At 72.9% G+C, this 22,823-nt stretch overlaps 1 protein-coding gene and 1 long non-coding RNA gene across 2 annotated transcripts in view; both read left to right on the top strand.

Moving 5' to 3' along the window:
- Nucleotides 1-21,933, top strand: part of LOC311628908 — a 40,353-nt gene extending 18,420 nt beyond the window's left edge. Inside the window, exon 2 of the long non-coding RNA XR_014796107.1 lies at nt 21,428-21,933. This is a non-coding gene — a long non-coding RNA (uncharacterized lncRNA). The remainder of the gene's footprint in view (nt 1-21,427) is intronic.
- AKT1 (AKT serine/threonine kinase 1) lies at nt 766-21,933 on the top strand. The gene is made up of 14 exons (XM_084896272.1): nt 766-951; nt 2,954-3,061; nt 14,274-14,402; nt 17,396-17,507; nt 17,763-17,910; nt 18,386-18,517; nt 18,671-18,736; nt 19,325-19,393; nt 19,533-19,658; nt 19,736-19,864; nt 20,037-20,251; nt 20,456-20,543; nt 20,913-21,015; nt 21,188-21,933. The coding sequence occupies exons 2-14, from the start codon at nt 3,016-3,018 to the stop codon at nt 21,265-21,267; spliced, it is 1,443 nt and encodes a 480-aa protein (XP_084752398.1). The 5' UTR covers nt 766-951; nt 2,954-3,015; the 3' UTR covers nt 21,268-21,933.
- Nucleotides 21,934-22,823: the final 890 nt, after the last annotated feature.

The following is a 22,823-nucleotide window of genomic DNA, read 5'->3' as shown; positions in this document are numbered from 1 at the left end:
AAGGGCTGTCGGCAGGCCTCGCCCGGGAGGTCAGAGGCGCGTCTGCGGGAGTTAGGGTCCCTCTGCCCGGTCCCTCGGCTGCCCCCTGGCGGCCAGCGGGGCCCAGGGCCAGGGCGGGGGCGGCAGGGAGGGTCCCGGCGGCCTCAGCCCCGACCCGGCTCTGGCGTCCGCCCCGCCCGGGGCACCGGGCCGGGCACCGAGGCCCAGGCCATGCCCCCGCCAGCCCCTGCGCCCCGCCCGGCCCTTTCACCGCGGCCACGTGTCCGGCCTTCCTGGGCGGCCGGTTCCTGGAAGCCCCCGGGGAGGGCCGGGCCGGCGCACAGGCCTCCGGCCCGCCGCGCTCCCTCCGTCCGCACTGCGGCAGCCGCCACGCCGCCGCCTCCGGCCCCCCGCCCCCGCCTCCCCGCGGCGCCCGGGCGGGTCCCGGGTCTCCGTGCCATCGCGGCGCGCCCCCTGCCCCCGGGGGCTGCCCACCGGGGCGCATTCCAGTGTCAAACCAATGCCCCGTACCCCGATGCCCCCGCACCCCGATGCCCCCGCCCCCCAACGCCCCCGCCCCCGGGGCAGCAGCGGGGCTCGGCCGGGGGCCGCAGCGCGGAGCCCAGAGCGCGGCTCCCGGAGCAAACAGGGAAACTGAGGCCGGAGGGCGTGGCCGGGCGCACGCGGATCGTCGTGGGCCCCCCCGCCCGGCCCGGCCCGGCCCCTGCCCTCCCCCCGGCCGGGGGCGGGGGCGCCGGCGGAGGCGGATGTGGGCGGGCGGCGCGGGGCGGGGCGGCGGACGGAGCGGGGCCCAGCGCGCAGCAGGCACCGGGGACGCAGCCGCGGCCGCCACGATCCCGCCGGCGAGGCCCGCCGACAGCGCCCGCCGCCGGCCCGGGCCGCGGGGATGCGGAGCGGCGGGCGCCGGAGGCCGCGGCCCGGCTAGGCCCGCGCCCCGCGGACGCAGCGCCGGTGAGTCCGCCCGGATTTCCTCCCGCGCCGCTTTGTTCCCGGCGGGCGAGGCCGAGCAGGAAGTGCGGGCGCCGGCGGTGCGGCGGGCCGTGCGGGCCCGGTCCCTCCTGACCTTGGCGGCGCCGCGGCCGCGGGGCCCGGGCTGGGCGAGGGGCGCGGCCGGGCTGGGGCGCCGGGGCCGGAGCCGCCCGGGGTCCCGGGGCGCAGGGCCTTCGGGAGCGGCTGGCCGGCCGCGGTGCGGGTCCGAGGGGCCTGGAGGGAGACCTCACCCCCGCGGGCCAGGTGTCCGGGGCGGGCAGCCCACACCGGAGGCGCCTCCCGGCCCGCCGCTTCCCGGTGCGGTGGGCGGGGGCTGGGCTGGAGGCAGCTAGGTCTGGGGGGGCGGGATGCAGATCGGCCGGCCTGTGCCCTGGGGCCGGAGGGACTCTTACCCCCCCCCCCCGCCCCCGCCCGGCTCAGGCCCCTCGCCCAGTCCGGTCCCAGCAGCCCGGCTCCTGCCCACCGGCCCAGGGCACAGCCCGCAGCCCCGTGTTCGGGGCAGAGGAAGGGCCTTCGGGCACCTTCTTGAAAAGTTGTGATTTTATAATAACGGCAGGCGCCTGCGGTCACGGCGAAGGCACGGGCACAGGGGTCCCGGCCCGCGTGCTGTGTGCCCGGCGCTGCGTGTGTGTCCACAGACGCACACCCGCGTGCAAACAGATGTATTTTTACACACGGGCTCCCGGCAGCTGTCCGGCTCTGTCAGCGCAGGCCCTCCTCCGGCCCTGGCGGGGTAGGGGGCACGGAGGCCAACCCTCTGCCTCCAGGCCACGCCCACCCAATGTCCTCGGAGCCCGTGCCCGACGGGCTGGGGCTCAGCTCTGTGCCCGGGGCTGGCTGAGCACGGGGCACGTTCTCGGGCACAGGGTGTTTTCCCTGTTGCGGCGTCCGACGGGGGTCCAGCCGCCCATCAGCATTTAGCCTCAGGCAGTGCAAACCCACCTCCTCTGGGTGCCCAGCCCCTGCCACAGGGGGCCAGTGAACCCCGGTGGCTAAAAACCCACATTGGGATCCATTCCAGGGTCCTCGAGGGTCTGCCCGGCCTGGGGGGTGTCTATCCAGGGCCTGCCCTCTGGAATCCCTGTCTGGAGGGTCACAGAGGACTGGGATACCCGGAATGGGTGATGTGGGCAGGGTTTTGAGGGGTGCCTAGGAGTTTGCCCAGCAGGGGAGCAATGGGGAGGGCCATGCGAGATGAATGGCCAGCGTGTCTGCTCAGAGAGGGCTGCTGGTGGGCCCGGCGTGGCGGGCGTCCGTCCGTCCTGCGTTCACACAGCCCCCCGTGTGTCGCCGCCCGGACCTTGTAATTACGGGTCTGCAGCCACCCTGGACGGGGTTCCCCACAGACGGGCCGTGTCTGAGCCTCTTTGTCGCCGGCGCCCAGGCCGGACCCGGCTAAACCAGAGGTGCCGGCCCACAGGCCGATGAATGACGGAGATTCAGGCTGTGGGGGCTGTGGTTTAGGAGGGCCCAGGGTTTCGGGAGGGCGCCCAGTGCCCGCGCCAGCCACCCACCCACCCTGGCCCTGCCTCTGGGTCTGATCGGCTCCCATCCCCAGTCGGGGGCAGGGAGGGGCTCTGTGCCCTGTCCCTGGGGCCACACCAGGGATAGGGGCGGCAGGCATTCTCACCGGGGGGTCGGAGGTCAAGTGCCCTGGGCTGATGCAGCCGGTGCGGGGCTGCCTGGAGGAGGTGGCGTTTGCTGGGTCGGCAGGCTCAGGAGGGCCTTGGGGGGTGTGAGTGGTTCGTACAGAGACGGGGGTGGGGGGGTGGGCCTGGGCAGGGAGGTGCCCAGGGAGCTTCCAGGGCCTGGGGTCCGGGAGGGCGGGAGGCCCCGCCCAGGGAGCAGGTGGCGGGGACGGGCGTGAGGGGCAGAGGCTGCGGGGAGGTGGGCCCAGGCCTGGAGCCCGGGTCCGAGGAGGGGCCCAGGGCGGACACGGCCTCACCGTCCCCTCCTCCCCCAGAGGCTGTGGCAGTGCTGGCTCGGGGAGACCTGCGGCGAGGAGCGTGAGCGCCCCCTGGCACCATGACCGACGTGGCCATCGTGAAGGAGGGCTGGCTGCACAAGCGAGGTGAGAGCCGGGCCGGCTCCCTCCGGGCCGGAGCGGGCGGCCGGGGGTGTCCCGGGCACGGGGCTCCGTGGGTCGGGGCCTGTGGGCCCCGGGTGGGAGGGGAGCCGGCTGGCGTGCGGCCGGCGGTGTGACCGCCTGGCGGGCCCTGTTGGCAGGACGGCCGTGCCGCCTCCCGCCCCGCTTTCCTGGAAGGCGGCGGGGACGCTGGGGCCGGTCCAGGCCTGGCACTGTGGCCCGGGGCACTGCCCGAGGGCTCCTGAGGGCAGGGCAGGGCGGCCTGGCGCGGTGCCCGCCCGGGGCCTGGGCTGGGCATGGCTGTGGGAGAGCTTGGGCACAGGGGCCAGGAGGGCGTGTTTGGGCTGCAGCCCGGTGCCCGCCCCGCCTCCCTCCGCACGCCCTGGCCCCTCACCCTCCAGCCCTGCCCCTGCCCATGCCCACACCCCCGCCCCCACCCTCACCCACGGCCTCCGCTGCTCAGGGCCAGGCCGTGTGTGTGTGTGTGTGTGTGTGTGTGTGAGTGAGTGTGTGGTGTGTGGTGTGTGTGTGTGTGTGTGTGTGTGTGTGTGTGTGAGACAGGCTATGTGTGTGTGTGGTGTGGTGTGTGTGTGTGTGTGTGTGTGTGTGAGACAGGCTATGTGTGTGTGTGTGTGTGTGGTGTGTGTGTGTGTGTGAGACAGGCTATGTGTGTGTGTGTGTGTGGTGTGTGTGTGTGTGTGAGACAGGCTATGTGTGTGTGAGTGTGTGTGTGTGTGTGTGTGTGTGTGGTGTGTGTGTGTGTGTGTGTGTGACAGGCCTGCCACCCCGTCCCTGGCAGTCACTCCCTCCTTCGTGTGTGTGTGTGTGTGTGTGGTGTGTGTGTGTGTGTGTGTGTGACAGGCCTGCCACCCTGTCCCTGGCAGTCACCCCTCCCAAGTCCTGGTGGCCCCACGCCCCCACCCGCTCCCTCACGCCAGCTCCCCCAGATGGGGCGAGGGGTCCCCCTCCCCACCCCGGGTCCCACTGGCTGTTGGGAGCGGAACCTCAGACTCCGATGGGAGAGAACTCGCACGCTCAGGGCCCGGGCGGGGCGAAAGCGTGTGCCGTGGAGGGTTTTGTGGGTGCATAGGAGCTCCCGGTGTGTCGGGGAGGCTGCACACAGGGTGGAGCAGAGGGTGGCAGTGTGGGCGGGGCTGCAGAGCCTGGCGTGAGGGTGTGGTCACGTCAGTGCTCCCCGGCAGCTGCGGGGCACAGCCCTCGCTGGGCCCTGAGGGGGCGGCGAGGAGGCGGAGGGGCCTCTGCCTGGCTCCCCCCAAGGCCCCTGGCTCCCGCCTGCCTCTCGGTCCCCTTCCCCAAGGCCCACCGCTCCTGTTCCCGGTCCCACTCCCTGTGGGAGCCCCATGCGGTCCTGCCACGCCCCCGCCCCTCCCCTCCCCGTCCCTCCTGGGGCCTCGCCTCTCGACCTCAGCACACGTTTGTTGAGTGAATGTTAGATCAGGAGCCGGCCAGGAGGTGCTGGAGGCTGCCCCGCAGGCCGGTGTGGCCCTCAGGGTGACAGAGTGTCCGTCAGGGTGACGGCGTGTCCCTCAGGGTGACGGAGTGTCCGTCAGGGTGACGGCGTGTCCCTCAGGGTGACGGCGTGTCCCTCAGGGTGGCGGTGTGTTCCTCAGGGTGGCGGTGTGCCCGTCAGGGTGACGGTGTGTCCCTCAGGGTGGCGGTGTGTCCGTCAGGGTGACGGTGTGTCCCTCAGGGTGACGGTGTGTCCCTCAGGGTGACGGTGTGTCCCTCAGGGTGACAGAGTGTCCGTCAGGGTGGCGGTGTGTCCCTCAGGGTGACAGAGTGTCCCTCAGGGTGACGGAGTGTCCCTCAGGGTGACGGCGTGTCCCTCAGGGTGACGGCGTGTCCGTCAGGGTGACGGCGTGTCCCTCAGGGTGGTGTGCCCGTCAGGGTGACGGTGTGTCCCTCAGGGTGACAGAGTGTCCGTCAGGGTGGCGGTGTGTCCCCTCAGGGTGACGGCGTGTCCCTCAGGGTGACGGCGTGTCCCTCAGGGTGACGGTGTGTCCCTCAGGGTGACGGAGTGTCCGTCAGGGTGGCGGTGTGTCCCTCAGGGTGACGGAGTGTCCCTCAGGGTGGCGGTGTGTCCCTCAGGGTGACGGTGTGTCCCTCAGGGTGACAGAGTGTCCGTCAGGGTGACGGCGTGTCCGTCAGGGTGACGGCGTGCCCGTCAGGGTGACGGCGTGCCCGTCAGGGTGGCGGTGTGCCCGTCAGCGTGACGGCGTGTCCGTCAGGGTGACGGCGTGTCCCTCAGGGTGACGGCGTGCCCGTCAGGGTGGCGGCGTGTCCGTCAGGGTGACGGAGTGTCCGTCAGGGTGACGGCGTGTCCCTCAGGGTGACGGTGTGTCCCTCAGGGTGACGGTGTGTCCCTCAGGGTGACGGTGTGTCCCTCAGGGTGACGGAGTGTCCCTCAGGGTGACGGAGTGTCCGTCAGGGTGGCGGTGTGTCCGTCAGGGTGACGGAGTGTCCCTCAGGGTGACGGCGTGTCCCTCAGGGTGACGGCGTGTCCGTCAGGGTGACGGCGTGTCCGTCAGGGTGACGGCGTGTCCCTCAGGGTGACGGCGTGTCCCTCAGGGTGGCGGTGTGCCCGTCAGGGTGGCGGTGTGTCCGTCAGGGTGACGGAGTGTCCGTCAGGGTGACGGCGTGTCCGTCAGGGTGACGGCGTGTCCCTCAGGGTGACGGCGTGTCCCTCAGGGTGGCGGTGTGTTCCTCAGGGTGGCGGTGTGCCCGTCAGGGTGACGGTGTGTCCCTCAGGGTGACGGTGTGTCCCTCAGCGTGACGGCGTGTCCGTCAGGGTGACGGCATGTCCCTCAGGGTGACGGTGTGTCCCTCAGGGTGGCGGTGTGCCCGTCAGGGTGACAGAGTGTCCGTCAGGGTGACGGCGTGTCCCTCAGGGTGGCGGTGTGCCCGTCAGGGTGACGGTGTGTCCCTCAGGGTGACGGCGTGTCCCTCAGGGTGACGGAGTGTCCGTCAGGGTGGTGGTGTGTCCGTCAGGGTGACGGCATGTCCCTCAGGGTGGTGGTGTGTCCCTCAGGGTGGCGGTGTGCCCGTCAGGGTGACAGAGTGTCCCTCAGGGTGGCGGTGTGCCCGTCAGGGTGACGGTGTGTCCCTCAGGGTGACGCCTTCTGAAGGCCCGGCCTGAGTCAGCCGAGGGGCTCCGATCGGTGCTGCCCTGTGTCCCTCTCCGACGCCCGTCCATGGGGCCCCGAGGGCCTTGGTTTCCCATCTGTGTGATGGGAGGGTGGCAGGAGGCCTGGAGTAGGGCGTGTGGTGTGGGGGGGCTTGACCCGGGGTGCAGCCCGGGTGGGGGAGCGGGGCTGGCCTGCCGAGCCCGGCACCGGCCACGCTTCCTGGTCTGACCCGCAGTTCACGAAGGGCCTGCTTCCCGGCCCCCCCCAAGCCTCCCAGGCTTCCTCCTCCAGCCCCTGGCTGACCCTCCGCCTGCCTGAGGCCTCTCGGGTGGGGTGCGGGCCCTCTGGGCTGGGAGGGTCCCAGGTCTGGCCCTGGGGGAGATTCAGAGCAGGAGAGGGGGTGTGGCCCACTGTCCTCAGGCCTGGCCCTGCCCCTCCCCTGGAGGTTAGGGAGCTGCTGTGGGCGTGGCCAGCACCTGTCCCTCTGCGTCCTGCCTGGGCCTGCGCGCGTGCGCACACACACGCACACACGCACACACACGCGCACACACGCACGCACGCACACACACACGCACACACACGCGCACACGCACACACACGCACACACGCACACACACGCGCGCACACGCACGCACGCGGTACGTGCACACGGCCCCTTCAGACCCGGGGAGGTGTGGGCCCCGCTGAGGGGCAGGGGGCTGGCGGTGTGGGCAGACCCTGGGCCCGCTCCCCCAGCCATGGGGAGGTGGGTGGTGGGTGCCCCTCTGTGGGGAGTGACCTGGGCTGTGCTCAGGGTCCGGACGCTGCTTTGGCCAGAGCAGCTGTGGGCAGAGCCCGCTCTGGGCCTGCAGGGACCGTGGGGTCCAGGGGCACCTCGGCCTCCTGTCGGGCGTCCCACGGGGAGCAGGGAGCTGGTCCCAGAAAGAGCTCCCTCTGCTGGGGGCTCGCTGCGGTGGGGCAGGCGGGCAGGCGCCCTTGTGGGGGGGGGGGGGGCCTCCTGAGCCCCGAGCGGGTGTCCCCAGGGACGGGCCGGCGTCCTGGGCGTGAGCTGGACATCCTGCGTGACCGCGGCCCCCGGGGGCCGGTGGGTGCTGTCGCCCTACTGCGCGCCGAGGCTGTGGTCTGCCTGTGCGCCCCCGGCTTCGAGAGGCTGGGGTCGCCCTCGTCAGGGGAGGCCTGGCTGAGCCGGGCAGGGCAGTGGCCTTGGCTGGACGTGCGCTGCACTGAGGCCCTGGCCGGGTCCGAGCGCCGGGTTCGGGGCGTGCCCTGAGGCCACCTCCTGCCCGCTGTCCCTGCCGCCCCCGAGTCCCACCTCAGAGCCCAGGGTGTGTGCCCACCCAGGGACCGGCCACCCAGACCAGGGGGCCAGGAAAGGGGGGGGCGGGCAGCAAGACAGGGGGACCCAGGGCCGCAGCTGGAGAGGACAGGCCTGGGGCACCTGGGTGGTGCAGGCCAGCAGCTAGCCCCGTGGCCCTGTGGAGGAGCGGGCCGGGGTGACCTCACTGGGCTGGTGGCGGGTGCGAGGGGAGCCCGTGAGCGGAGGTCCCTGCGGGAGGGGTCACCGTGGGCTGCCCGGTGCCTCCGTGTGCCGTCACCCGGGAGGGCCTGCTGCTGGGGCCCCGGGTCGGACCCCTGGTGGGTCTGTCCTCGTTGGGCCTCGCCCTGAGCCCGTTCCTGGCCCGGCCTCCCCAGCTCCCGCCAGAGGAGGGCGCCCTGGCCTCCTGCGCAGGTCCGGGCACCCGGGCAGTGCCTCTTGGGCCCCCCCACCCCCAGGCGTGGCCGGGCCGTGCCCCTCGCGTGGGAGGTAGAGGCTCGGTGTTGCTCACAGCCCCGCTCGGTCGGGGGCCTGGGGGCCTGGGGCGAGGGGTGGAGAGCAGCCACGACCCTGTGGAGCGGCAGCAGTCACGGCGGGGCCAGGCCCAGGGGCCGTGCACCCCACTTCTGAGCGCCAGCTGCCTGGAGGCCCCGCGGGGCTGGCGTGCTGGCACGGTGCTGCCTGACCCCCGTGAGGGCTCCTCGGGCCATGGGAAGCCTGCTGACCCCTGGCCGTCAGAGTCAGGCAGCCCCTGTCCCGCCGGGCCCCGCGGTGACTGGGTCCACGGGCGGCTTGTGCAATGCCCACGTCCGAGGGTCCGGCACTGGCCCTAGGGCAGGTCCGAGCAGGCAGTCAGGCCCCTGTCCTTAGAGCAGGTGGGGGCTTGGCTCTAAGGACCTGGCCGTGGCCGTGGCCGTGGCCGTGGCCGGCCTGCGTGAGGCTGAGTTTCCTGTTTTGTGAGTGTGTTGTTCTCCCTTCAAAACAACAAAAGAGGAAGCTGGGTCCTGGCCGGTGTGGCTCAGTGGATAGGGCATTGGCCTGTGGATTGAAGGGTCCCGGGTTCGATGCTGGTCAGGGCACATACTCGGGTTTTGGGCTCCATCCCCAGTGGGGGGCGTGCAGGAGGCAGCCGATGCACGATTCTCTCTCATCACTGACGTTTCTCTTTCGCTTTCTGAACTAAAACAACAGCAGCAGCAGCAGCAGCAGCATGTACAGATATGAGAAAAGAGGAAGCACGGGCCTCGCAGGGGGTGGGGGTGGGGGGCACTGCCTCCTGGTCCGTCCCAGGTGGCCCCTCGTGGCCTGTGCCCGGCCTCCTTCCTGGGTGCTGGGTGCTGTCAGCCCAGCTGCCCTGCGCGGGGCCAGACTCGATGGGCACAGGAGGGGGGGCCCAAGATCCAGGACAGCCTCTGCCACCACCCTCCGCCTCGGACAGAAGGGAGACTGAGGCCTGCCAGCCGACCTGGCAGCGGGCACTCAGGCCCGGGTTGCATCAGGCTGGTTCCTGGAAGTGCCGTGGCAAGGGCAGGGCGCTGCTCAGCCTCGCCGGCGGCCCCTCTGCCCCCCTGGGAGCCTGCCTGTAACCGGAGCCACTGCCTCCGACCTGCCCACTCCCGGTCACCTCACAGCGGGCACACGCTGTCTCTTCCACGCCCGTGCTGTGCCCGCCGGGCCCTGCCCGGCAGCCCACCAGCAGGGCCCGGACAGGCTGGCAGGGGCTGGGGCTGCAGGCTGGTGTGGGCCCTCACTCCCGCCCTCGGACTCAGCGCCCGGCCGCGGGGAAGAGGGGCTCAGCGGGGGGCGGGCTGGGGCTATGGGGAGCCCTCCGCTGGGGAGGGGCCGGGGCAAGGGCATGCGGCCAGCCTGGGTTTGGGGGCGTGAGGGGTGGCAAGGGTGGGTGTGGCCAGGGACTTGGGGGGATGCAGCTGGGGATTGGGGCCCACGGCCGGCCACCATGTCACCAGGGGAGAGATGGCGGGGAGAGAGCGCCCCGCAGGGGGTGTGGCTCTGAGTTACAGCAGAATCCCTAGGACGCGGGCCCTGCGAGATGGGGTCCTCCTGGCCCGGCCCCCCACTTCCCTATGCAGGGGCTGTTCCTGTGGGTGCTGGGGATGGAGGTCCCACGGAGACAGGCTGGGGCGCTAGGTGCAGGGCGTGGCTCTGCCTCTGAGGGACTGCTGGGCGGGCGGGGTGTGGCCGGCCCCATGGGGACTCGCACTGTCCCTGTCCTGCAGCTCATGGCAGCCAGGCCCCGGGGGGCGGGCGGGGCACCTGCTGTCTGTCCCGGGCGTGTCCACAGCGGCTCGGCCCCCCCCTGGGCCTGGGAGGGACGGGAGCCGCCCTGGGAGGGCCGGGAGCCACACGGGGGCATTTCCCCTCTCGGCCGAGCGGCTGCCGCCCCGTCCTGTCCTCTCCTCTCCTCCGCTCCCTCCCCCCTCGCCCCCGCTCCGGGGCATGGCCCGCGCCCCGCGGGGGGACGGGACGGGACGGGAGCCGCCTGGGCCCCGGCAGGGGGGCCCCTGGAGGTGACCCCGTGGCGGCGGCGATGGATGGGCGCTGTCAGGCGGCCGCGTGCTCGCTGTGCCGGGGAAGGTAAATGGGCGCCCGGCAGCTGTCGGCGGTGGCTGCGCGGTCGGCGGGGGACCGCGGTCGCCGCTGTCAGCTGCCGGCGCTCCCCGGGCCTGCTGGGTGCACTTGGCTGTGGAGAGGCAGCCGGCCGCCTGGCGCCCCGCCAGGCCCGCGCACACAGCACTGCGGCAGAGCGTGCAGCCGGCTCCCCGGGCCGGCTCCCGGCACCGCGCAGCCCGCACCCTCCGCCATGCCGGAGCCGCTCACGCGCCCCGGCCGCCCACCTGACCCCGGGCGCCAGGATGCCCGCCCCCCCGCCCACCTGACCCTGGGCATCAGGATGCCCCCCGCCCCCGCCCCAGCCCTGCCGTGGCCGTAGGCGATGGCTGTGGCCGGTCAGGGCTATCGGCAAGGACTCTTTCCCCTAGAAGTCCTGCAGCCCCGGGGCATTGTGGGACCGAGCTGGCCCCCAGGTGGGGGGGACCCCTGGAGCTGCGGGGCCATGGGCGGAGGAGTGTCAGCCGGGTCCCACCCAGCACGGGCCTGGCCGAGCCCCCCCACTCGCCAGGCTGCTGCCTCCTGGGCCCGGAGCCCTTGCTGCGGGGGGCTGGGTGGGGTAGGTCGGGGCGCAGTCCCCCTGGTGGCTGGGCAGGACCCAGTCTCCGGGCTGTGCTGCCCTCCCGCCCGCCCAGGGCTGGGCTTCTCAGAGAGTCCGGTGGGCGGGCAGGGGCAGGGGGGCTGCGCAGTGCCCCATCCTGCCCACCTGCCACAGCGCCGCCCGGGGCAGCTGTGGCTCCGGTTGGCCTGGCGGTCTGCTGGGAGCTGAGCCGGGGGTCCCTGGCCCCGTGGTGGTCCCGGGCTGTGCCCCGGGGCTGCAGGGCGTGGACGTGTGTGCACGGCGGGCGGGGGCGCCTGTGCAGGGCTGGGTGCTGGGTGTGGGCGGCAGGGCTGCGGGGTGCCCCTGGGACAGTGGTGGCCGGCCTCACTTAGGGAGCTGCGTCCTGTTTGCTGCCTGCCCGTGTCTGTGCCGGAGCGGGGGTTCCGGCACCTGATGTGTCTGCCCCCCCACCCCCCGCCAGCCCCAGGGCCTCAGACAGGTGCAGGCTCACAGGTGTCCTGTGGCCGAGAGGACAGCAGTGGCCGGCAGAGCTGCCGCCTCCTGCACCGCCAGCTCCGTGTCGCCTCTGCCTGCCTGTCTGGGCGGCTGCCTGCCTGCGGCCGGTCTGCGCTGAGCTCATTCACCCTCGGCCGCGGCCGGCCCGGTCCCGCCGCCCGGACTCGGGGCGGAGAAGGGCTGTGAGCCTCGCCTCAGCCTGGCCTCCGAGGCCCCGGCCCCACCTGGAGGGGTCTGGGCTGCACCGGAGCCCCACAGGGTGGCGCCTGGCTTTGAGCTCAGCCGGGTGGGGTGTCTCTCCTGTGGGGCCCCCCAGCTCTGGGTGCCAGCACCTTCCCGGCCCTGGAGGTGGCTGGGGGGCAGGTGCCGGCCCAGAGAGGCCCACTGGGGAAACCGAGGCCCGGCCCGCCGTGCGGGCTGCGAGCACAGGGCACGTGTCCCTGCCTGTGTGTGGCGCTGGCGCGGTGGGGGCCGCACAGTTGGTGCCTCAAGATGGATCCTGGCTGCGCGGCGCGCTCATCACTCTCCCCGCGCAGCGGCGTCCGCGCAGCCGGCGTCCCGGGGAGCGGCAGCTGGCGGCGGCGAGGCTCTCCATCAGGGGCCGACAGCTCCAGACGGCGCGGGCGGGTGGGCGCGGGCGGGTGGGCGCGGCGTGGGCGGTGCACCCCGCCGGCTCTGCTCGCTGTCCACCCGGGCCGTGGGGAGGGTGCCGGCCAGGCGGGGGCCGTGTGGGCCTGGGCCTGGGGCGACCACGGCCGCTGTCCCGGGGCTCGGGGAACCGGCTGGAGAAGCTGCCTAGTGCCATGGGGTGGGCAGGGGGCCGCGGGGGTGGGCGGGGGCCATGGGGTGGGGCAGGGGGCCGCGGGGGTGGGCGGGGGCCATGGGGTGGGGCAGGGGGCCGCAGGGGTGGGGCGGGGGGCCATGGGGTGGGCAGGGGGCCGCGGGGGTGGGCGGGGGGCCATGGGGTGGGGCAGGGGGCCGCGGAGGTGGGCGGGGGGCCATGGGGTGGGGCAGGGGGCCGCGGGGGTGGGCGGGGGCCATGGGGTGGGGCAGGGGGCCGCGGGGGTGGGCGGGGGGCCCGTGCGGGTGGGCGGGGGCCACCGGGTGTCCGGGGTGGTGGGGACCCTCCTGGAGCCAGGCCACAGCCTGCGGTGGGCCCCTGGGAAAGGCCATGGGTGGCTGCGCCCCTTCTTCCCAGCAGCCCCGGGTCCGGAGGCGAGGGGCCTGTAGGCCACGCCCGGGCCCCTGGTGACCGCCCGCCGCCCGGGGACCTCCACCGCACCGGGGCGTGGTGTCGGGCTTTGCTCTGTGCCGGGCTGGCTGGGTCCGGCTCGGGGACCCCCCGCCCCGCGGAGGCGGTGGGCGGGTGGCGGGTGGCCGGCGGCCGGCCTGTCGGGCTTTGCTCTGTGCCGGGCTGGCTGGGCCCGGCTCGGGGACCCCCCCGCCCCGCGGAGGCGGCGGCCTCATTAGGAGCCGTCGCCGGCCCAAAGCCCTTGCTCTGCAGAATGGAAATGAGCCGTGTGCTCCGTGTCAGCATGAAAAATGACGGTCGCCGCGTGGCGCACAGGACATCTGCTCGGCCGGAGGCCTGGGCGGCGGACGCACCGAGCTGGGGGTGCTCCGTGCTCCCCGGCGACCGGGCGGGTACGGGTGTGGGTGCGGGTGCGGGCTGGTCTCTTCTCCGGCCCCGGTGCTGGTGGGGTCACGTGCTGCCACGGCGGCCGCGGTCTCCCTCCACGTGGGGCTGCCCCTTGCCGGGAGACCGGCTCCGTCCCCTCCGCCAGGGCCGGCTCCGTCCCCCCCCCCGCCGGGGTCAGCCCTGTCCCCTCCGCTGCCCGTCCCCCCTGCCGGGGTCAGCCCTGTCCCCTCCACCGCCCGTCCCCCCCTCCGGGGTCGGCCCGTCCCCTCACTGGGAGACCGGCTCCGTCCCCCCTGCCGGGGTCGCCCTGTCCCCTCCGCCGGGGTCGCCCTGTCCCCTCCGCCGGGGTCCGCCCGTCCCCTCCGCCGGGGTCGCCCTGTCCCCTCCGCCGGGGTCGCCCTGTCCCCTCCGCCGGGGTCCGCCCGTCCCCTCCGCCGGGGTCCGCCCGTCCCCTCCGCCGGGGTGGCCCTGTCCCCTCCGCCGGGGTCGCCCTGTCCCCTCCGCCGGGGTCCGCCCTGTCCCCTCCGCCGGGGTCGGCCTGTCCCCTCCGCCGGGGTCGCCCTGTCCCCTCCGCCGGGGTCCGCCCGTCCCCTCCGCCGGGGTCGCCCTGTCCCCTCCGCCGGGGTCCGCCCGTCCCCTCCGCCGGGGTCGCCCTGTCCCCTCCGCCGGGGTCGCCCTGTCCCCTCCGCCGGGGTCCGCCTGTCCCCTCCGCTGGGGTTGGCCTGTCCCCTCTGCCGGGGTCAGCCTGTCCCCTCCGTCGGGGTCTGCCTGTTGCTGCAGGGACTGTTTCAGCCACAAATGGCCGGACCCGGGTTGGGGGAGCTCTTGGCCTGCAGCCCAGCGGGTGGCTGTGGTTAGTGCTAGAACCGCTGCTGTGGCTGCCACCTCCTCCAGGAAGGCCCTCTAGGTTGGACCAGCCTCCCACAGCCGTGCCCTCTCCCTGGGTCCAGTGCCCACAGGAGCAGCAGGAACTGGGGTCCGAGCTCACGCCCCGGGGGTCCTGGGGGCTGTCCGCTCTCACCGGGGGTCCTGGGGGCTGTCCGCTCTCGCACGGGGGTCCTGGGGGCTGTCCTCTCTCACTGGGGGTCCTGGGGGCTGCGGGCTCTCACCCCGGGGGTCCTGGGGGCTGTCCGCTCTCACCGGGGGTCCTGGGGGCTGCGGGCTCTCACCCCGGGGGTCCTGGGGGCTGTCCGCTCTCACCGGGGGTCCTGGGGGCTGCGGGCTCTCACCCCGGGGGTCCTGGGGGCTGTCCGCTCTCACCGGGGGTCCTGGGGGCTGCGGGCTCTCACCCCGGGGGTCCTGGGGGCTGTCCGCTCTCACCGGGGGTCCTGGGGGCTGCGGGCTCTCGCACGGGGGTCCTGGGGGCTGCGGCGGGCCCGGAGGCGGCAGCGCAGCTCACGCCTGTCTCCCAGGGGAGTACATCAAGACCTGGCGGCCCCGCTACTTCCTGCTCAAGAACGACGGCACCTTCATCGGCTACAAGGAGCGGCCGCAGGACCTGGAGCAGCGCGAGTCGCCCCTCAACAACTTCTCCGTGGCGCGTGAGTGACAGCCGCGCGGCCCGGGACCCGGGACCGGGACCCGCTGTGTGTGTGTGACCCCGGGACCCGCTCTGTGTGTGTGACCCCGGCTCTGTGTCTGTGACCCCGGGACCCGCTCTGTGTGTGTGACCCCCGACCCCGCTCTGTGTGTGTGACCCCGGGACCCGCTCTGTGTGTGTGACCCCGGGACCCACTCTGTGTGTGACCCCGGGACCCGCTCTGTGTGTGACCCCGGGACCCGCTCTGTGTGTGTGACCCCGGGACCCGCTCTGTGTGTGTGACCCCGGGACCCGCTCTGTGTGTGTGACCCCCGACCCCGCTCTGTGTCTGTGACCCCGGGACCCGGGACCCGCTCTGTGTGTGTGACCCCCGACCCCGCTCTGTGTCTGTGACCCCGGGACCCGGGACCCGCTCTGTGTGTGTGACCCCCGACCCCACTCTGTGTGTGTGACCCCGGGACCCGCTCTGCGTCTGTGACCCCGGACCCCGCTCTGTGTGTGTGACCCCGGGACCCCGCTCTGTGTGTGTGGCCCCGGACCCCGCTCTGTGTGTGTGACCCCGGGACCCGCTCTGCGTCTGTGACCCCGGACCCCGCTCTGTGTGTGTGACCCCGGACCCCGCTCTGTGTGTGTGACCCCCGACCCCGCTCTGTGTGTGTGACCCCGGGACCCGCTCTGTGTGTGTGACCCCGGACCCCACTCTGTGTGTGTGACCCCGGGACCCGCTCTGTGTGTGTGACCCCCGACCCCGCTCTGTGTCTGTGACCCCGGGACCCGGGACCCGCTCTGCGTGTGTGACCCCGACCCCGCTCTGTGTGTGACCCCGGGACCCGGGACCCGCTCTGTGTGTGTGACCCCGGGACCCCGCTCTGTGTCTGTGACCCCGGGACCCCGCTCTGTGTCTGTGACCCCGGGACCCCGCTCTGTGTGTGTGACCCCGGGACCCCGCTCTGTGTGTGTGACCCCGGGACCCCGCTCTGTGTGTGTGACCCCGGGACCCGCTCTGTGTGTATGACCCCGGGACCCCGCTCTGTGTCTGTGACCCCGGGACCCCGCTCTGTGTGTGTGACCCCGGACCCCGCTCTGTGTGTGTGACCCCGCTCTGTGTGTGTGAACCCCGACCCCACTCTGTGTGTGTGACCCCGGACCCCGCTCTGTGTGTGTGACCCCGGACCCCGCTCTGTGTGTGTGACCCCGGGACCCCGCTCTGTGTGTGTGACCCCGGGACCCTGCTCTGTGTGTGTGACCCCGGACCCCGCTCTGTGTGTGTGACCCCGGGACCCCGCTCTGTGTGTGTGACCCCGGACCCCGCTCTGTGTGTGTGACCCCGGGACCCCGCTCTGTGTGTGTGACCCCCGACCCCGCTCTGTGTGTGTGACCCCGGGACCCGCTCTGTGTGTGTGACCCCCGACCCCGCTCTGTGTGTGTGACCCCGGGACCCGCTCTGCGTCTGTGACCCCGGACCCCGCTCTGTGTGTGTGACCCCGGGACCCCGCTCTGTGTGTGTGACCCCGGGACCCGCTCTGCGTCTGTGACCCCGGACCCCGCTGTGTGTGTGTGACCCCCGACCCCGCTCTGTGTCTGTGACCCCGGGACCCGGGACCCGCTCTGTGTGTGTGACCCCGGGACCCGCTCTGTGTGTGTGACCCCGGGACCCTGCTCTGTGTGTGTGACCCCGGGACCCGCTCTGTGTGTGTGACCCCGGACCCCGCTCTGTGTGTGTGACCCCGGGACCCGCTCTGCGTCTGTGACCCCGGACCCCGCTCTGTGTGTGTGACCCCGGACCCCGCTCTGTGTGTGTGACCCCGGGACCCGCTCTGTGTGTGTGACCCCGGGACCCGCTCTGTGTGTGTGACCCCGGGACCCGCTCTGTGTGTGTGATCCCGGGACCCCGTTCTGTGTGTGTGACCCCGGGACCCGCTCTGTGTGTGTGACCCCGGGATCCGCTCTGTGTCTGTGACCCCCGACCCCGCTCTGTGTCTGTGACCCCGGGATCCCGGCTCTGTCCTGGCCCAGGCGCCCGGGAGCAGGGGGGCGCTGGCTCCACATCCCCTCGGGGGCCTGCCAGCTGTCGTTCTGGCCAGGGGGTGTCTGTGCCCGTGACCCTGAGCGCCCAGGCACGCTGTTCTGCGGGTCGAAGGCCTGGCTGGTGGGGCAGGTGCTGGTGTGGAGCGGCCAGCAGGGCGGGGGAGCCCAGCAGGGTGGGGGGCAGGGCGAGTGCATGAGCCTGTCACCCCAGGGAGAGCCTGCGGCTCCCCCAGCCCACCTCTAAGGCTGCCACAGCCCTGGGCCCCGGGTGCTGCACGTGCCTCTGCCAGCTCTGGTGGGGAGAGGGGTACGGCTGAGCCTGGGCAAGCTGGCCTCATCCCACCGGGGGGGCGGGTGGAGGACGGGGTATGACGGGCCGTGGGTGCAGACAGGCTGGCAGGCCGGGATCACAGCCCCTGGGCTCACCAGGCTGGGCCACACACCCCTGCACCCAGCACAGCTGGAGAGCGCACACCTGGAGCGGGACCCCCACAGTAGGCACTGCACCCCGAACCCCAGCCGGCAGCCCGAGAAGCATGTGGGGCTCAGTCAATGAGCCCATCACCCACCCACCCACCTGATGTTGGGGGCCAGCCTCTGGGCAGAGCACAGGGAAGGGGTCTTGGCTAGAAGCCACCTGACCGCCTCCTCCCGCCCACCTCCGCCTCCCAGCCCCCGGGCGGGTCACCCGCCGCCCTCTGCCCGCCCTCCCGGTGGAGAGGCCAGCCTGCCCAGCTTTGTGAGCTTTCCCGCCGCCTCCGCCCTGGCGCTGGCCGTGGGCGGGGAGACGGGCCGGCCTGGGCAGGAGCTCTCACACCCTGCCCTGCAGCCCTCCTGGGCGCCCAGACCCTCTCCCGGCGGCAGTCAGGGCCTGAGTGGGAGGGACTGAGGCACCACGGCCTGGGTAGGGCTTCCCAGGCCCCGGGGGCGGGGGTCTGGGCTCACCGGCCGCCCCCCGCCCCCCAGAATGCCAGCTGATGAAGACCGAGAGGCCCCGGCCCAACACCTTCATCATCCGGTGCCTGCAGTGGACCACGGTCATCGAGCGTACCTTCCACGTGGAGACCCCCGAGGAGCGGTACGGGGGGGGGGGGGGGGGCGGGGCCGGAGGGGGGGACCGGGGAGGGGGGGGCGAGGAGGGGGGTGCTGGCCCCTTGTTCTCTGTGTTCCCAGGTTGGCGGGGGGGGGGGGGGGGGGAGGGGTGTGCAGTCCTGCTGGGCTGAGGCCAGACCTCAGGGCCAGCTGCCTCCTGGGGCCACAGGGCTGGGCCGGGGCCTCGGGGCTGGGGCGGGCGAGGCCTGCTGGGTCAGGGAGACCGTCCTGACCGCCGCAGGGAGGAGTGGACGACGGCCATCCAGACCGTGGCCGACGGGCTCAAGAGGCAGGAGGAGGAGATGATGGACTTCCGGTCGGGCTCGCCCAGCGACAACTCGGGGGCCGAGGAGATGGAGGTGTCCCTGGCCAAACCCAAGCACCGCGTGGTGAGCGCCCCCTCCGCCCCCCCTCCGCCCCGGTGCCCTGGGACCCTCCCCCTGTGCACACGGCCTCTGGCCCCCGACACCCGGCCAGCAGGCAGCCGGTGCCCTGGGACCCTCCCCCTGTGCACACGGCCTCTGGCCCCCGACACCCGGCCAGCAGGCAGCCGGTGCCCTGGGACTCTCCCCCTGTGCACACGGCCTCTGGCCCCCTCCGCCCCGGTGCCCTGGGACCCTCCCCCTGTGCACATGGCCCCTCACCCCCGACGCCGGGCCAGCGGGCAGCCGGTGCCCTGGGACCCGCCTCCTGTGCGCACGGCCTCTGGCCCCCGACGCCGGGCCAGCGGGCAGGGACGCCGGGGTTCCAGCAGGCCTGGGCGCTGTCACTCCCACACACACCCCCCCCAGTGCTCAGAGTTGGGGCGCAGAGCTGGGCCATTTCTGTACCCTCACACACACACACACCTACCCCGCCCCGCAGACCATGAACGAGTTTGAGTACCTGAAGCTGCTGGGCAAGGGCACCTTCGGGAAGGTGATCCTGGTGAAGGAGAAGGCCACCGGCCGCTACTACGCCATGAAGATCCTCAAGAAGGAGGTCATCGTGGCCAAGGTGGTGCTGCCGGGCGGGTGGGTGGGGCGGGGGCGAGGGCGGGCAGGGCGTGGGGGGGGGGCGCGGGGGCGCGGGGGCATCGTGGCCACGGTGGTGCTGGCGGGCGGGCGGGCGGGCAGGGCGGGGCGGCGGCACTCACGGGCCGTCTTCCAGGACGAGGTGGCGCACACGCTCACGGAGAACCGTGTCCTGCAGAACTCGCGGCACCCCTTCCTGACGGTGAGCCCCCCCCCAGGCCGCCGGGCGCCGGGCAGAGCGTGGCCCCTGGGCCCGGGCTGAGGACTGGCGGCCCGGCCTCCTGGCTGCCGCATGGGCGCGGCGGGCAGGCCTCCGGGTCGCAGGAGCTCCCTGGCGCTGTGCTGGCCGCCCCGTGTGGGAAGGGCAGGTGACTGGGGCCCCCTTTGGTCTGCCCGGTGGGTCCTGCCAGGGCCCGTGCTGGGCACTGGCCCAGGGGGCGTTTGGGACAAGGAATCCCAGCTCAGCCAGCTCCTGGGGCCAGGGCAGCCCCTCTCCTGTGTGCACAGCCGGGGCCCCTCCCCACCCGGCCGGCCCCGGCCCTCACTCAGTCCTGTGCTGGCCCTGTCGTCCGCAGGGACTGGGAGCCCGTGGGTGAGGTGGGCACGGCCGTCCTGAGCCAGGCTGCCCTGTGGGTGGAGCGGGGAGCGGAGGCAGCGGTGCCCGGAACCCTTACCTGGCGAGGCCGGCGCTGTTGGGGAGCCTCTGGGATCACTGGCCCCTGGCCCGGCCACATGGCCCGTCCTCCGAGCGGCGGGAGGGGGGCCTGGTCCCAGCCTGTGCCCCTTGCAGGCCCTCAAGTACTCCTTCCAGACGCACGACCGCCTCTGCTTCGTCATGGAGTACGCCAACGGCGGCGAGGTGGGCGGCGGTCCCTGCCCTGTCCCTCCTCCCTGTCCCTCCTCCCCGTCCCTCCCGGCGGCTGTGCTCCCCCGGGGGCGGCGGGAGGGATGGCCCTCCCCGGCGGCGGGCGCGGGTGCGAGGCTCCTCCCTCCCGCAGCTCTTCTTCCATCTGTCCCGCGAGCGCGTGTTCCCCGAGGACCGGGCCCGCTTCTACGGCGCCGAGATCGTGTCGGCCCTGGACTACCTGCACTCGGAGAAGAACGTGGTCTACCGGGACCTCAAGGTGCCCGCCGGGGGCCGGGCCCGGGGTGTGTGTGTGCGGGGGAGGCGGGTGCTGACCAGAGGCCCCGCCGCCCGCAGCTGGAGAACCTGATGCTGGACAAGGACGGGCACATCAAGATCACCGACTTCGGGCTGTGCAAGGAGGGCATCAAGGACGGCGCCACCATGAAGACCTTCTGCGGGACGCCCGAGTACCTGGCCCCCGAGGTGCAGCCGCCCGCCTGCCGGCCAAGCCAAGCCAGCCCTCCGGCCCCGCCCTTGCCCATCTGGCCCTGCCCCGCCCCTCCCCTCCTGACCCTGCCCCAGCCCCTCAGCCTCCCCCCCCCCCCCCCCCGTGCCTTCCGGGCGACGGTGACCGTGACCTTGCCGCCGCCTGCAGGTGCTGGAGGACAATGACTACGGCCGGGCGGTGGACTGGTGGGGGCTGGGCGTGGTCATGTACGAGATGCTGTGCGGGCGGCTGCCCTTCTACAACCAGGACCACGAGAAGCTCTTCGAGCTCATCCTCATGGAGGAGATCCGCTTCCCGCGCACGCTCAGCCCCGAGGCCAAGGCCCTGCTGTCCGGGCTGCTCCGGAAGGACCCCAAGCAGAGGTGCGCCGGGCAGCGCGCACAGGCCCGGCCGGGGCGAGGGGGTCCCGGGGCCCCCACCTGCCCAGGCACACCCCCTCCACCGCGGCAGCTCCGCCCCAGCGTCCTGTCCCCCTCAGCCATCCCAGGCCGGCAGGGCCCAGTGCTCCGGCACCGCACCGGGAGAGCGGGCGGGCGGGCGGGGCCTCACGGGCCATGTCCCCACAGGCTCGGAGGGGGCTCTGAGGACGCCAAGGAGATCATGCAGCACCGCTTCTTTGCCAGCATCGTGTGGCAGGACGTGTACGAGAAGAAGGTGCACCCCCCACCCCTGCTCGCCTGTGCGCGCACACGCCTGCTCACGGCCAGGCCTCTGGGGCGGACGTTTGCCCTCGCTCCCGATGGCTGTGCGCCCGTGTCCCCGGGGGGAGCGTGTGCCTGAGCTCCTGGCGGGGTGCCCTCAGGGCTGGGCGCCGATCCTCCATGGATGTCTCTCACCCTACCTTGTTGGAGGGTTCCTGGGCCTAGACAGCCACCCTCTCCCAGTCTCCCGCCCAGAGTCCTGTTGTGGGTGGGCGGCAGCTCACAGCCCTGGAGGCAGCATGTGGGCTCTGCTCCCCGGGGTGGCGGTGGGGTGCAGGCCAGTCTGTGACCTGCCCGTCCCCCGCCCCCATCTGCCCCGCAGCTCATCCCACCCTTCAAGCCCCAGGTCACCTCGGAGACGGACACCCGGTATTTCGACGAGGAATTCACAGCCCAGATGATCACTATCACGCCCCCGGACCAAGGTGAGGGCCCCCTCCCTGACACCCCCGACAATAGAACCAGGGTCCCCGCCCGGGCCTGGGCTTGGCCGGAAAGGCCCCCTTTGGCGGGTGCTGACCAGGGCGGAGGGTTGGGAGGAGCTGGAGCCTCAGGGCCTGCCTCAGTCTCCCTGCCCGCCCGCCCGCCCGCCCGCAGACGACAACATGGAGTGTGTGGACAGCGAGCGGAGGCCCCACTTCCCGCAGTTCTCCTACTCGGCCAGCGGCACGGCCTGAGGCCAGTGGCACTGTGGGCCCGCGTGGGCCACAGTGGACGCGCCTCCGTGGCCGGCAGGAGCCGCGGCGCCGATCCTCCGTGGACGTCTCTCCGGAGGCGATGGAGGAACCACGCGCCCAGCACACGGGGCCGTGGGCCGGCTGTCCACACCGGAGGGAGTGTCCTGCGGTTTTTCTTAATTTATTTCATCCAGTCCTCGGCGTGGCCTCGCCTTCGGACGAGGCTCCGTGGGAACGCTGAGGACTGCAGCAGCCACGTGCAATTCGGGGTCCGGTGGCCCCTGCCCGCGCCCCTCGGACCCCTCGCCCCCTGTCCCCGGCTGCCCCGTCGCCGCCGCCCGGAGGCACCAGGACGGGCCGGCAGCCGCGGTGACGGCCAGGAGTGCCGGCAGGCGGTGAGCCCGTCGCCATGTTGCTGTCGCTGTTCCTGTGCGTCGGGGCCAATCTAGAGAAGAGCCGCCCCCCCCATGCCCCGCTCCGCCCCCCACGCCCCCCTCTGCCCCCCCATGCTCCCCTGTAGCGCCTGTCCTGTCCTAGGAGCTTCTCTCCCGCCGCCCGCCTGGCCAGACACCGCACTGCACCATGGCGTTTTTTTACATCAACTTTAGTATTTTTACTATTACAGACTCCCCCTCCGAACTCCAATAAAACGGCTTTTCAACTTTGTGGCTGGTTTTGCTTGTGAGGAGCACCCCGTCCTGGCCCTGACTCCCAGGACGGCTTCTGGGGGCGGTGACTCCCAGGTCACATGGACTTGCTGGAGGGGGTGTGCTGGTCCCCTGGCCCCATGCCCAGGGTTCATCTGACTGCTGGGAAGGACCCTGCAGGACCCAGAGCTGGCGGAGGTCACGCGGGGCGGAGGGGGCCGGGCGGCCTTCGGGCGCCACCTGGTGGCTAGGAGAAGAACCGCCACCCAGCCCTAAACACTGGTCAGCTCCTGGCAGGGCCCAGAGGACCTGGCTCCTCACAGTGAGTGAGTGTGTGCACTGTCCCCCCACTCTACGGCGCCCTGGGTGGGGGCGGCCCAGGCCTCGGTGGCCCTCTTCCCTCGCTTTGACGGGCCGTGGACCACACCACGGCAGTGACAATGCCACCACAAGCAGCACGTCACAGCTCGGGGAGGCCGGGTCAGGGAAGAGCCACGTGTCAGCTGGGGCCTGTGCCACGGAGAACAGCGAGGACCCTCGGGCCAGTCTCACCTCTGCTCCCCTCCCCGAAGGGCCGGAGGGGGCTCCCAGAGACACCAGCCCAGGCTCCCGGCGGCAGCAGCCGGACGGACAGGTGGCTGCAGCTCGGTGTCCGGACGAGGACGGGATGATGGAACTGGCCCGCCCGCACCAGACAGGCTCCACCTCCGGACGGACACGCGAACAGCTGCACCACAGCTGGGCCGCATCGCTCTGAAATTAGCCAGGCGCGGAAGGCCGTGCCCGCACGGTGGGCCCCGCTGAGGTCCCTGGGACAGTGGGGCTGGGCTGGGGGGTTATGGGGGCAGGTCAGTTGTGCAGGACGGGAGCTCAGGACCGTCTGGTGCTGGGAGCATGGCTGAAAAGTGC

Source organism: Pipistrellus hanaki (genome assembly GCF_964339955.1).
Source record: "Pipistrellus hanaki genome assembly, chromosome: 1".
Taxonomy (NCBI): domain Eukaryota; kingdom Metazoa; phylum Chordata; class Mammalia; order Chiroptera; family Vespertilionidae; genus Pipistrellus; species Pipistrellus hanaki.
Note: the sequence above shows the minus strand (reverse complement) of the source record. Positions and strands in the feature narration are given on the sequence as shown.